General features: G+C 52.5%; 2 protein-coding genes across 19 annotated transcripts in view; both read left to right on the forward strand.

Annotated features, from left to right (window-relative positions):
- Nucleotides 1-3,367, forward strand: part of LOC132913242 (uncharacterized) — a 28,937-nt gene extending 25,570 nt beyond the window's left edge. For both annotated transcript variants that reach the window (XR_009659346.1, XM_060971412.1), the window contains one exon: nucleotides 3,186-3,367. Coding sequence is in view for 1 of the 2 variants with exons in the window: in XM_060971412.1 (XP_060827395.1) it covers nucleotides 3,186-3,264 (79 nt within the window). In the remaining variant the exon portion in view is untranslated. The remainder of the gene's footprint in view (nucleotides 1-3,185) is intronic.
- LOC132913209 (zinc finger protein 853-like) overlaps nucleotides 3,367-14,199 on the forward strand; it is a 74,774-nt gene continuing 63,941 nt past the window's right edge. For 14 of the 17 annotated variants that reach the window (XM_060971325.1, XM_060971330.1, XM_060971339.1 and 11 more), the window contains exons 1-2: nucleotides 5,143-6,891; nucleotides 8,656-8,766. In XM_060971325.1, the coding sequence (XP_060827308.1) occupies nucleotides 5,821-6,891; nucleotides 8,656-8,766 (1,182 nt within the window). In that variant the 5' untranslated portion in view covers nucleotides 5,143-5,820. Of the gene's footprint in view, nucleotides 6,892-8,655; nucleotides 8,767-14,199 lie in introns of all 17 variants that reach the window. The other 3 variants (XM_060971337.1, XM_060971338.1, XM_060971335.1) reach the window with 2 other exon arrangements.

Consider the following 14,199-nt stretch of genomic DNA (forward strand, 5'->3'; position numbering starts at 1 on the left):
TCGGCGATTCAGGTACAGCGAGACGAGGATGATCGGTCAGAGTTCTTGCGTCCTGCGTTTCCGCAGGCTTTTCTCGAGAGGGAGGCTAGATAGAGGAGGCACGGCGGAGAAACGGAAACGGCGACGAGAAAGGGAAGGATAGGGATAGATCGGTGGAGGGAAGAAGGTAAGGTGAAAAAGAGGCAAAGGGAAAAAGAGAGAAACACTCGCCCCACTCTCTTTCTCACCCCTTAGAAAAGCTACCCCCGTCGGAGACGTCGGCGGAGTCGGCAGCCGAGTGTCCCCCACCCACGACGAGGAGCTTGTGCAGAAGGAGCAGGGCGCGAGGGGTGGCCGAACAGAGTGTCGAGGAAAAGGGGGAGACAGAGCGCGCGCCTCGTCGTAAGCTGTTTGGTGGGGGCAAAGGAAAAGAGGGGTGGCTTGAAAACTGCTGTCCTAGGGCAGGCTCAGTTTTTCGTCCTCTCGGAGGTAGATTTTGGTCGTGGGAGTACCGGTCAAGGGTCGAACGTCGGTCGAGGGTGACCTGGGCCGGGGCCCAGGTCCTAAGGACCCTGGCTCGCGAGTCTCTTAGGCGGAAAACGGAGCCGGCAAAGGCAATCGGAGGCAGCCAGAAATTTCGCGACCGCGCACCACCTAAGACAACGCCCCTACCCGAACACGCGTTCTTTAAGGCACGAGGGGGTGGCTTTTAGTCAGACGCACGCGGTCTGAGAAGCGCGCCACCACCGGCCCCCGACGGAGAAGGACTTAGCGTTTCTCGCGAGCCGCAGACCCGAGTCAGTTTCGGTTCCTCCTCCGTCAAGGACTCGAGAACGCGGAAGAGGAGAGAGCTTTTTCCTTCATCGTACACGCGCCGTTGTCATCGTCTTCGTGACTCGTCTTCGTGACTCGTCGTCGTCGTCGTCGTCGTCGTCCTGAGTCGTCGTCATCGTGAGTCGTCGTCATCGTGAGTCGTCGACGTCGTCGTCGTCGTCGTCGTGAGTCGTCGTCGTCGTCGTCGTCGTGAATCATCGTTGTCATCGTCGTCTTCGAGATCGTCGCTATCGTTATCGTTACCGTCGTCGTGGTGTTTCTGCGTCTTCGTGACTGCAACCGGATACTGGAACAACGCATCGTCTTGCCTGACGGACACTCTCACGACGCTCCAACTCCGAGGAGAGAAGCGGCCCAAGTGCGTTTACACACGATCCTCGTTTTTTTTTCTTTTTTCCACGATCGCTGCTATCATCGATACGACGCTTCTCTCTCGCCGAGAAATCACGTCCGATCCGAACGGAACGTAAGGAATCTTGGATTTTCCTTCGATTACGTGATCTCCTCTTCTTCGGCCGTTCGACGCTCAGTGCACGAGCCCGCATGTTGGACTTGGAAAAACAGTGATCAACGTTTCCTAACCCCCTCCCCCGACGCAGATGAGAATACGTGCTCGTGAGATCTGACGATCGTTTATTTTTTCCATCGTGATTTTAGTCAGTTTTCCCCTCTTTCGGCCAACCACCGCTGGCTGATCCACCCCCTCCATTCCACTTGCCTGACATGCCCGGTACACGTCATCGTCGTCTGCAGTGTTTCGTCGCGTTCGTGGACGGCTCGATCATTTCTTAATCCCGGTATCAGGCTGGTGCGCGATGCGATGGAGTGCCTTGTTAAGATGCGGCTAAACGAAGGAAAACAGCCGCGTCGACGAGTTGCTCGGACGAGGTGTTGGCTCGATGATCGCCGAACAACATCTTGAAACTTTCGACCGATTCGTTCGCGGAGATGCGACGATATCGTCCGACGGTCGGAAAACGCGTCGATGACGAAAGAGCCTGTCGATGCCGCGAACGATGCCGATGACTGTTTGGAAGGTGATGAGCGGACTGTCGTCGTGCGCCGACAAACGCGACGGATTTTACCATCCGCTGTACCAGTCTCCCTAGACGCTGAATCGTCGTCGAGTTTACAAGACGTCGTAAAAAGACGCGCCTATGTCAAAAGTATCTCGTTGTGTCGCGACAACGTTGGAAACGGGCATCTCTCTGGCCTCTGTTCGTAACACCGCACAACCGTTCGTAGTGGCCGACCGAGAAACGTGCTAGAAAATTTTAGTCAATCGCGTTCGTAATCGCGTGCGGCATGTTTTTATCGAGTTAATTAATTTCGATAAACGCGAGTGAAACGTGCAAAGGATTCGTTGATTCGCTAATGGATGGATGATTCAAACCACGAAAAAGATCGGTGTTTCGCTGCTGTTTCCACGTGAAAAACACGAGTGTTGGTCGGATACGCGACGCAGAATGACATAATTAAATACCGCGGTGATCCTCTCTTCCCACGCATCCCTCTCGCAACCGGCTGCTTCTTCAAACAAGACGACACGACCCCAATTATTTTATCAAAATGCGTTAGTTTATCGAGGATCAAACGATTCTTTTTACCAACGAATTCCCTTTTTACGAGCGATCGCCTGCAATGCGCGACGCGACGGCGAAACGCCACCGTGTCTCCCGGCACACGTGTTCTCGTCAAACTACTCCGACGAATCGTTCGTAACAGGCCGATAACAGTTCGTGACAGTGCAAGTTAAAGTGACAAGTCGTTCTTCACGCTATTTTCCAATTTCTTTCCTTCGCCGGTAGTAATCCGAATGGGAAACGGACACCTTTCTACCGTTTCTCGACAGAATCGTCCGACGTTCCGGCGAATATCGAAATCCCTTCGTTTCCTGCCCAACGACTATGTCCCTCGGCCCCGCCGTTCTATTCGCCACTTTCGCCGCTCGTTGAAAACCAAACATCGATTACGAACATTGAAACATCACGCGTCGAAACTCATGCGCCGTGAATTTGACGACGATTAGAAAACGAAGGATGGGAGGATATTGCGACGATTGCGGCGATTGCGGCGATTGCGGCGATTTCGTCGCGAGTGAAACAAAACGAGACAAAACGTGTGTCTCGATAGCGCGGTCTGTTCGACGAGGGCGTTCAACGCGTAGTTGTCAGACGCCGTAGCCCTCGAATCTAAGAACGATAGCCTACGGTTGCATGCTTAGAACTAGCGAATAGATCGGACAGAGATTGGCGATCGAGTGAAACGTAGCGCGCGGGTCGTCGCGTCGTAGAGACGTAGCGGTTAAATCGGAAGCACGTCGCGGTGAGAAACGGTCGGCATAAAAATTGCGTTTTCTTTTTGAATTGCAGCTTCGAGCGGGAGACGCGTTGCAGCAAGAGATTCCCGCGCAGGAGAGGAAGACTGGACAAAGCGGAAGAAGCAGAATAAGACGAGCAAAGCAGAAGAAGCGGAGGAACACAGGAGTAAAAGAAGAGCGAAAGCGAGACGCGTAGGAGCGGGGTTGCGACGGAAGTGATTCGATAACGAAAAAGGAAAGAGGAAGGCGGATAGAGGAGAAGCAGAGGAGAAGAGAAAGGTGAATCAAGAAGGAGAATAATATTAAGAAGAAGAAGAAGAAGAAGAAGAAGGAGCAAAAGCAGGAGCAGAAGCGGGAGAAGGAGGAGGAGGAGAAGAGGAAGAAGAAAAAGGAAAAGAAGAAAGAGAAGGAGAAGGAGAAGGAGAAGAAGAAGAGAGAGAAGATCCGGGATAAGGATAGATTTGGAAAGCAAGAAGTCGGTAGAGCAAGAACGAAGGAAAGGAAGAAAGAAGAGAAGAAGCTCGTTAGAGAGAACCTCGCGCCGCATAACATATATTTCAGTGTGTTCAAAAAACGAGTGTACCTAAGTGCAATATTATTAAAGCTAAACGATAATAAGAAGCAACCACAACTACCATCGACGATATCGGTAACGACGAGCGGTTAATCGATAATCGAATAGAATTCCTTTTAAAGAGTTAAAAACCCTAGAGTCGCATTTCGAGGAGGAGTCGTGTGAACAGACGCGAAACAAACAGGACGAAGGATCGTATAGGAGAGGACGCGGGTACCGCTAAAGCTGTAACGAAAGGAGAATCGACGATCGGTAGCGGCGGATGCCAGCCACAGCGTCTTCGACACACGCTGTGCAGACGGAGTGACCGAAATCCCGACAGAGGAGAACTGCCGTCCCGGTTCAAAGAAATCACACTACGTATCACACACGGCCGACGCGCTAGTCCCTTTTCCCTCGGCAATACGACGAAAGGGCTTGCACGTTCGCACACACGCACACACACGCACATCGACATAACGGGGCTACTAACTACTCAGGGCAAAGCGGGACGAGCAGTATCATCCGCCAAGCGTGATTTCTCACCCGGCAGCACAGACTCGGCTCTACGACAGATACTTCGACCAACAACAGAGAGTCTCGCGTCTGCACGGACTGTCCTTCTCGTTCACACCGTCCGGGCTGGGCAATCCTGAATTTTAACCTGAACTTAAGTGTATGATAGACTTTAAGTTAGATAGAACAAAGAAATAGGCTGTTCTCCGCTGACGGAGGACGTCCATTCGCGCGCGCATCGATTCATCAGGCACACACATACACACACGCGAGCGCGCGCGCGCACGCACGCACGCACGCACGCACGCACGCACACTCACACGCACAAACGCGCGCGCACGCACTAAAAGGGGCGCGCGCGCACACGGGTAAAAGAAACACGTACGTATCAGAACGTTAATGCACGTTAGTGGAAGGAGGATCTGAAGAAGAAGAAGAAGAAGAAGGAGAAGAAGAAGCTGCTAGAATCACCGAACTGCGGAGACGCTTGTACACGATCAGCGACAGATATAAAGATCTATCGGTATCGATATCGGTGATCGAGTTACGGGAGACGGGTTTCGAAAGATCGAGAAAAGTGGAAGGGCCATCGATCGTAGAGAGAACAACGGATCGGTGGTGCTTGCGAATAAGACGAAGAAGACCGGAGAGGAGCCAACGACGAGACAAGTGAGGAAAGAGGCCGAGTGGCGCAAGAGGCCGAGGTACCCAGGCAAAGTGAGAAACGGCCGAAGAAGCGGCAAAAAAAAGAGGCAAGAGGTGTATCGAGGGAAAGAGTTTCATGAGCCAAGTAGCGGGAGGCAGCAACAGCAGCAGCAGCAGCAGCAGCAACAGCAACAGCAGCAGCAGCAGCAGCAGGCCCGGGAAGTCGAAGCAGGTGGCGAGTAAGTGACGTTGCCCGCCGCCCACGTCGAGCGAGGATCGTTGTCCTTAAGACGATCCTGGGCTAAGAAGAGCGCGATACAGCGGAGAGAAAGATAGGAAGGAACGGCGGCGAGCGCGGAAGTGTGCCGACCGTCGAGCTGCTTACCGGAAGGGGTGCGAAAAAGCGGGCAAGCTGCGCCGGAAGGGGGTAGCCCGGGCTTCTCGCGAAGGCCTCAAAATTTCGGACGCGACGGCGGCCCTGGACCTACGTGCCCAGACGCAAACCCAACCAGACTTTGGCTTGGACCACCACCAACAACAGAATCACCATCAACACCAACAGCAGCAGCAGCAACAACAGCACCAGCAGCAGCACCAGCAGCACCAGCAGCAGCAACATCAGCAGCAGCAGGGGCAAAATCCAGATTCGCGACCACACCATCACCTTCAGCAGCATCATCATCATCAGCATCATCCCGGAAATCATCTCCACTCTGGCGATTCGGGGGGTGGGATAGGAGGTGGAGGAGGTGGCGGTGGAGCCGGTGGAGGTGGCGGTGGCGGAAGTGGCGGCGGTGGAAGTGGCGGTGGTGTTGCTGGTGTTGGTGGAGGAGGGTCGGCCGGGCCCGAGGTTGACAGATCCGTCAGGATCCACGACGAGGACGACGAGGACATCACCGAGAGGGAGGACGAGGAGGAAGACGAGGATCCCTGCAGCTCGCCCGAACCGGACCTCGAAAACGAGCCGGAGCCCATGGAGGTCCAAGCCTCGGCCGTCACAGCGGCGGCCGCCAATCTTCACGCGCTGCGACAGCATGTTTTCAAAATGTCGGACTACTGGCAACAACCGCAACGGGGTCCGCCTCAGCATTCGCCGGGCATACAGCACAGCCCTATCTCCAACTCGACTCAACAGCAAGTGCAACAGATGCACAGCCCTCTTGGTCAGCAGCAGCAGCAGCAACAGCAACAACAACAGCAACAGCAGCAACAACAACAACAACAGAACGTCTCGCAGGTGCAGCAGACCGCTAACGCGGCATTAGGACAGACCGCCAGTCCGCAACAGCAGATGCAGCAACAACAACAGCACGCGATGTCCATGGGCCAACAAACGGCTCAAGGAGCGCAGCATCAGTCTTCGCCGGCACCGACGACGCCCTCGCCGCAGGCCGACCATCAGGGCGCCATCACGTCCAGCATGGCACAGAGCCTTCACAGTCTCGCGCAAGCACAACAAAGCATGTCCCAAGCCTCGAGTCCGTCGTTGGCCGTTCAAGCGGTCCAGGCGGCTCAGGCTCTCAATCAGAACCTGGGGCAGGCGTTGACTCAAGCCTTGACGCAGAACATGCAACAGAACCTAGGACAAACTCTGCAGCACAATCTCGCGCAAAGTCTGACCCCGAGTCTGTCTCCCCAACAGCAGCAACAGTTGCTCAATCAGCCGCAGAACTTGAGCCAGGCCAGCCAGAACCTGCAACAAAATATCCAAAGTCAGGCGCAGAATTTGTCGCAAACGCTGCAGCAACAGGCGCAGAATTTGACCCAGAATCTCGGCCAGAGCTTGAGCCAACAGGCGCTGCAACAACAGGCGGCGCAAAACCTTACGCAGAATTTGCAACAACAGGCTCAAAATTTGACGCAGAACCTGCAACAGCAGGCGCTCAACATGGCGGGCAGTATCGCTCAGAACGGAGCCCTCGCCGGGATGAACATGTCGGCCAATCAACAACAGAACTCCCAGAACTCGATGCTAAGTCCGGGCGCGACCAGCCAAGACTCCCACGATGCCAGCCTGACTGAAAAGCTTGTCAACGAGCTGCAGGTAAGAATACGTTTACACGGATCGATAAAACGATACTCTTTCTTTCTCTATTCTCTCTCTCTCTCTCTCTCTCTCTCTCTCTCTGTTTCTCTACTCTCTCTCTCTCTGTTTCTCTACTCTCTCTCTCTCTCTCTCTATCTCTGTCTCTCTGTCTCTCTGTTTTCCATTTTTATTTACTCGATCTCGGTTAGACTTTTCTCGTCCGTAGCTGCGGAGGGAAGAGATAAATAACTGGGACGAGGCAACCGCGATAAAAGTGCATAATGCGCCGATAAATAGGGTCATTCACTTGGGCCGACTGACGCCGGACAATACTTTCAAACAGTTTCTACCAATGGAGAAAAATACGCGTCTCGTCTCGCCTCGAGATCACGTGGAATCTCTTGTATATTCGCTACGCTTCGTCTCGCTTTCCGTTAACGACGCCGAAAGGTCTAAACTCTTCTAGCGCGAGTTATAAAATCGTGGACTCGGCGATTTCGTTAAACCGGAGCCAACGTTCGAACGAGAGGATTTCTATCAAGTATTCGTGACTAAGATGAACAAAGAAGGACGCGGATAGTCGCTCGATTAGGACGAAAAAAGACCAGATGTCAGACCTGTCAGAATCGACAGGATACGGACGAAAACGTTGCGTATCGGCTTAACTGGATGACTTTCAATAAATCGCGCTACATCGTCGACAATTTCGCTGACTGTTTGAATCTGCGACTGTACCGAGATACACTGACCATGGTTCACGCACATCGGAATACGTTGACTTACCACATCGCGTACTTCAACACGCGTACGCGATCACGCACACGCACACGCACACGCACACGCACACGCGCACCTACATGTGCACGCATGCAACAGAACGAGCAAGAGAGGGAGAGTGAGAGAGAGTGAATGTTGGCGCGGGAGCGCGCGCTCGCGCTCCAGCTAGCAGCCAAGCAAAGCAGCCAGCCACGCACACATTAGAGTCACGGGGCCACAAATGCAAACGCGGCCCACGCACACCGATGCGAGGAGATGCAGATACGTCGTCTCTCGGGGTTCTTGACCCGCGCAACACAGATAATACTATACGCATACGTCATACGGTACGCCGAGAAGATGTTCTCGAGAAAATATCGCGGCGTGCTTCTGCGATGCCACAGTCCGCGAGCTTCGATACGAGGAAACTAAGTAAATATATCCCCGCGGATCCGATTCGGTCTCACCGCCAATAGGAATCCGAACCACTTTTCTTTCTTCTTTCTTCTTCTTCTTCTTCTTCTTCTTCTTCTTCTTCTTCTTTTATTTCTTTCTTTTTTCTTTTTTTCTTTCTTGTTTCTCTTTCCAGTTTCTTTCGCTCGCGTGAATTACGACACAACCGATTTCGTGGTACAGACTTTTCGTATCACGCGATTTTACCGGGTAGGACGATCTACGTTGAAGCGAGTGAAAAGAACATGGTGGACGAAAAAGTTGAATGACTCGACCGACCGTCCGACGTTACGGATGATTCCTCGTTTCTTGTTTTATTTGTTTGGCGTTGTTTGAACAACGCTCATCCGTCTCTCCCCTACCAAATCTCTATAGCGTCTTTCAGTTTTCACGCGTGAAGATTCTTTCCAAGGAAAAGGAAAGATTTCGAGCGGCGGCTAGTCGGCGATCGTTTCGCGAATTACTGTAAGAGCACCATATTTGGTAGGGAAGAAAGCGATTTTGTATCACTGCCGGCTATAAGAAAGGGCAGAGAGAAGTAAACTAACACGAGCCTCCTGTATTGCCTGATAGTCTCGTGCCTCTGCGGCGGGACTTGGAGGTGCGGGAGGCGCCGGCGGAGGCGGAGGAATGGGCAACATCAGCGAACGCACCCTCGAGGAATGCTGGTCCACCCTGCAACGAGTGAGTTGAATACTCAGCCCGTTCAAAATCCCCTTATTATTTCTCCTTGTCACGCAGCTTCCTGCAATTTCTCACTTTTCTCTTTTTCTTTTTTTTTTCTTTCTTTCTTTCTTTTTTTCTTTTTTTTTTTGTTTTTTTTTTTCGTTTCCCTTTTCGCCAATTCGCACAAGGCTCGACGTACGTAACTCTCTTTATTCTCGCGTCTCCTTTTTCTTTCTTCCGTTCCCTTTCTTTTCTTCTTCTTTTCTCGTTTTTTCTCTATGTTCCTCCCGCACGTTTCACGCAACTGTCATACCTATGCGTACACAGATATATATATATATAATTATATCGAATCCTTGGTCTCACGATTGCGCGTACTTCATTCTCGTTTTCCGAGTTATGAGTTTACGAGGAGCGGATCTCGCTCTCTTCGTCTCCCTTCGTTCTCATTGTTTTTATTTGCTGCACTCACATTTTCGTTAGTTTGTTTATCGCAGCGCCTAGCATGCTCTACGTGCGTTTATGTGCTTCTCTATATGGATTTATTAATTTTCCTTCAATCTTAACGTTAAAAGATCCGTCGCTTGCTAAGAAATAGTCTGGCAGCTCATCGCCTGCTCAACGAGCGGCGCGACGCCTCGATCGTCGATAAAACGTTGACCGCCGTGGCGGTTCGAGATCGATCCAGCGATTCTTACGAGAAGATCGCGGACGATGGATTTTTACGGACAAGATCCGTAGGTAGATGACCGAGCGTCTCGGCCAACGGTACCTCGCAGCTCGCGAGACAATACCGCGTTTAATTGTTCCATACGCGTATTCCACGCACGATGCAACCGATTTAATGGGACACTCCGTCGCGATCGATAGTACGAGTCTCCGCGTATATGGCGTTGTCCTTTTACGAGGCAGAACCGAAATGAAGGGAAAGGAAGCACCGCTAACGAGCCGTGAATCGAGTTCGTCTATCCGTTCGACTCGAAAGAACGAGATGCCCGGAGGGAGGAGTGAGGGAGAGAGATAGAGAGAGAAAGAGAGTGTGTGTGTGAGCGCGAAAGAGAGAGAGAGAGAGAGTGAGAGAGAGGAGGAGGAGAAAGGAGAAAGCCACGAAGAATAGCGATGGAGAAGGGGATGGCGGGGAAGAGTAAAAAGAGAAGCGGCTCGTGCAAAACTTTTAAATTCTCGTCCCGAGTACGAAAGCAACAATTTGTTTCGCTAAGTAGCTGTGGCGCTCTTTTGTTTTTCCGACTTCTTTTATTCTCGCTAACTGCGGCGGGATGAATGGAGAGGAGGTGGTGGTGGTGGTGGCGGCGAGGTGGTTTGGTAGCGCGGCGATTCCACTCCCTCGTCCATCGCCACCTTGAAAGCGACTCGCGAGCCCGGCCGAGGCGAAACTTTCGGAAAATCGCAAAAACGCCGCACGATGGCGAAGTTTTCACGTTTTGCCGGGATTTAATTAAAACATTCGCTTCCTTTGTGGCGCTCCGTAACGGTGAATCTTCGACGGAGGAGCGTGGCTGTCGGGGCTCGTGACAAAATGTTAAGAGCGACGCGCACACTTAATTGACTCTCGTTGCTTTCCGCCATATTCCGGAGGCGGAAACGCCGCCGATGATTCTCACCGCACCTGTCGCCTTTTTCACGCTCGTTCCGCGTCGATCGTTCGATTCCGAAACGATCGGCCGTGTACGAGCAAAGCGCGGAGCCGACGACAATTATTAACCGTGGCCGCGTCAACGAAATAAACCCATTGCCCGTTACGAATCGTGGGAAAACAAAGGGTGCGGAAGAAGATGGAAAGTCGAAAACATTAATGCGTCGCGACGTTGTACAAACACTCGTCGCCGTGTGATTCTCATGGTTGTCGATCGGGGCGTAGAGAACGACGACGTAGCCCCGACGATAGAGAAAGCGGTTTTTGTTCTTTCACTGGCTGGAAAATTAAAATCCAATTATTTCGACACCTCTGCGCGACCCTTCCGGCGATACAAATGAATTTTTTTGCGTCGGCTCTCTTTCACTCCAAATCTCTGCTTCACCCCGCTTCAAACCGGTTCGACGTCGGAGCGTAACGTAACGCAGCCACGGGCCTACACCCTTGACCAGATCCAGCGTCCCGATTTTCAATCGACGACAGCTGCCAGAACCGGAACTGCGCCACGGGCGCAAGAAGAAGATGGCGAGAGAAAGAAAAAAAAAAGGAGAAAGGGTGGAAGCTTCAAGAGACTATGAACGTTCCGGATCGATACTCGCAGAATCATCTCTTACTCACGAGATGCGTGCTACGCGATTAGTGCGCGATTAGGTGACGCAAGGAGGAGACAATTACGCTGCCCGTATGCGATACTTTCGAGAGTCTGCTTAACCTGCCTTTCTGTCGTTCGAAAAAATTCCACGAGGATAACCACGTTTCGCGCGGGTACTAAAAAACAAAAAGAGCCGTTTTCTCACGTTCGGTTTCGCCGTCCCCTTGAGCGTAACTTATTTTTTTACCTTCAACCCCGAAGAGGTTCCATCGTATTATTTAAATAACGGTGTTCACGCGCGTGCCATTGTTTCGCTAACCCTTCTACTATTACGAAAAGGCGCGGTGTGGCGAGGGGCGAGGTACGGGGGACTGAGGGGGGGCGAGGGGGAGGGAAGAGGAGAGGGGGCGAGAAAGCTTTCTGTTCCAAGTCGAAGAAGAAAACTCGGAGGATGAAAGATAGAAGGGCGGGAAGAGGGAAGAACTTCCGTGCCGCGTAGCCGTTATGGCGAAGGCAAAATTACGACATCTCAAGTCCAGGGGCAACCATACCTTCTGCCCGTTCAGTACGTACAAAGTTTCCTGGCTTTTCAGTAATTTTCTATGATTTTCAGATCGCATGATCGCTAACAATAACGCCGGCCCCGTGCCGGCTGTTAAGATCCTTCTAATCGAATTGTTCGATCTTCGGTGAAACTGTAGGCGAGCGTCCCACAGGCCAACGGTAAGAGAAAGAAAACGGCAAATAGTTGAATTTCGAAGAAACTCAAGCCGTAGACACCGGTCGGCTTGCGAAAGTACAATTCGATAACACCCATCTATTGTACTACCTTTCGTTCGGTTTCCTCGCGAATCTCGTTTATTCGACCAATCGACGGATCGGACGAACTGGCAAAAATCGGGCAGATATAACGCGAGTCGCGAGGCCACGACGTCCAGCAACGTTGCTTCGCGATGATAGATATCTTGTCAAAAGCGTGGCCGCCCAAAGCGAAGGAGAAAGGTACGCGTTACAAAGTCGTGTGCCGGCCCAACGTTCTTCTGTACGCGTCGCGTACGGCTCGTTCTTCCTCTTCTTCTTTTTTTCTCTCCTTCCTCGTCGTTCGCTCGCTCGCTCGCTCGCTCGCTCGCGCGGTTCCGCCATGACCTACCCCAAGCGCGGTCGGCGAAAGAAAAAGAACGAGTAAAGGGGCGAGGGAGAAGGGGCGAGAGCGGGCGAACCGAGAGAAAAAGAGTGAAATAGAGAGAGAGAGAGAGAGAGAGAGGGAGGGAGGGAGAGGGATAGGGATAGGGAGAGAGCGAGAGTGGGAGGGTGGGAGAACCGGAGAACGAGAGAAGAGGAAAGAAGTCGCGCGCCCACACACGGCTGGCAAAGTTGCAACGTGGATGACCAGGAGAAGAGTTGGCCGCGGTAACGAACGAGCGAGATGGAACAGTACGGGAGCAGAGGGGCAAATGGGAGGGGGGAGGGGCGAGGTGCAATGGAATAGAGTTTATTCTTTGTGTCGCGCGTATGGCTACGCGCTTTTTTTTTTATCGTTCGTTGACTCCGCTCCGTTCTGCAGTCGCGTTCACCACATCGCTCGCCACGATAAGATTACGCTCTCACAGGGGCGGTCATGCGCGATATTCGCGCGCTTCGAAAGATCCGCACGCTTTTCCTCCAGAGGATTTTCATTTCCAGCTCGATCGCGCTCCCAAATTCCATCTCTATCCGGATTGGCATCTCGCCCTATTCCGAGCCTGCTGGAAGGTGTCGCTTTCTCGCGAATCCAACGCCATACCGTGTAACGCGACTCGCTCGTCGCCTGCTATTTCCATCTGACGCGATAGGATCCGATAGGATCGATAGGATCGATCGTAGTCTGAGGAACAGAGATCGTAGAGCAACAGAGGTCCGTCCGTCCGTCCGTCCGTCCGTCATGTACCAGATATTTTCTCAAATTCACTCTCCCCGTCCTCGTGTTGCACGTTCAGCTTCCATAACCGAGCGTTTCTTAACCAACAGAGTCACCCTGTAGAATACCCAACTTATTAAACAACCGTTATCCTACGTGCCACTGGTAATTATTGCAAACTCGAAACGTGACGCGTACGCAACAGCCATTAATTCGTGCGCTGGCTGGTTCTACTCGAATGCAAAACACCGGGCACCGTAATAGCCGATGCAAGAAGGCAGGAACTAAGGAGGGCAGGGCGGGAAAGAAATTTCATCGAAGAGCGGAGAAAGAACAGCGGGGAAAATGGAGAGGAAAATGCAAAACGGCGAAAACCAAGAGAGACGTAGGTCTGCGCGGAGTTGAGAAATCTCGGCGGCCGGTCACGAGAGAGACCGCGCGCGTATCCCAGAACCTTTCCTCTCCTCTGGTTGGAGCTGCCGCGGCAAAAGATCGTTGCCCTTCTAAATATAAGTTTGCAAAATCGAACAGCAAAACTGCGGAGTTTTGCCGTGGTCTGTGCGGCTCTGTGTGTATATTGCCGGTAGATCAGACCCCTTCCTTCTTCTTCTTCTTCTGCTTCTTCTTCTTCTTCTTCTTCTTCTTCTTCCTCTTCTTCGTCTTCTTCGTCTCCTTCGTCTTCTTCGTCTTCTTCGTCTTCTTCGTCTTCTTCGTCTTCTTCGTCTTCATCCTCTTCTTCTTCTTCTTCATCGTCTTCATCGTCCTCCTCTTCTTCTTCGCCTTCTTCTTCTCCTCCTCCTCCTCCTCCTCCTCCTCCTCCTCCTCCGCCTTCGTCTTCTTCTGCCGAGCTGCCCGTTGCACTCGCGCTCGCGCTCCTCTTTCCAGCGCGTCGCTTGGTCCTCCTCCGCCGCAGCGTATCCTCCATCGGCACTCTCCTACTCCCTCGAATCTTTGCCCATATCTACCACCTTCTTCGGATCCCCTCTTCGGCTCCCTCCGACACCGATCCCCACTGCAGCTTCGTGACCTCGAAGGCCTGCGAATCCGCTCTTTCGTTCGCGTCGACTTTCGGACAAAATTCGCCTGGCTCCCCTGAACGTAGTCGTAGGTCAGGATCCAGTCGCGTCACGGCTGTTTCGCGCCAAGCGGCCAACCACGGTGGATCCATCCGGAACCCCTTTTCCGGCCAGACGTGGATTCGCCTGTTCGCAGTTTTGGCCCTCGCCACCGCAAAATATATTACAACCGATTCGAACGCTTCAACGAGATCAGCTGCGCGACTTGACTCGATACGGTTCGTCGTTAATT

Source organism: Bombus pascuorum, chromosome 13 (assembly GCF_905332965.1).
Source record: "Bombus pascuorum chromosome 13, iyBomPasc1.1, whole genome shotgun sequence".
NCBI classification, from domain to species: Eukaryota; Metazoa; Arthropoda; class Insecta; order Hymenoptera; family Apidae; genus Bombus; species Bombus pascuorum.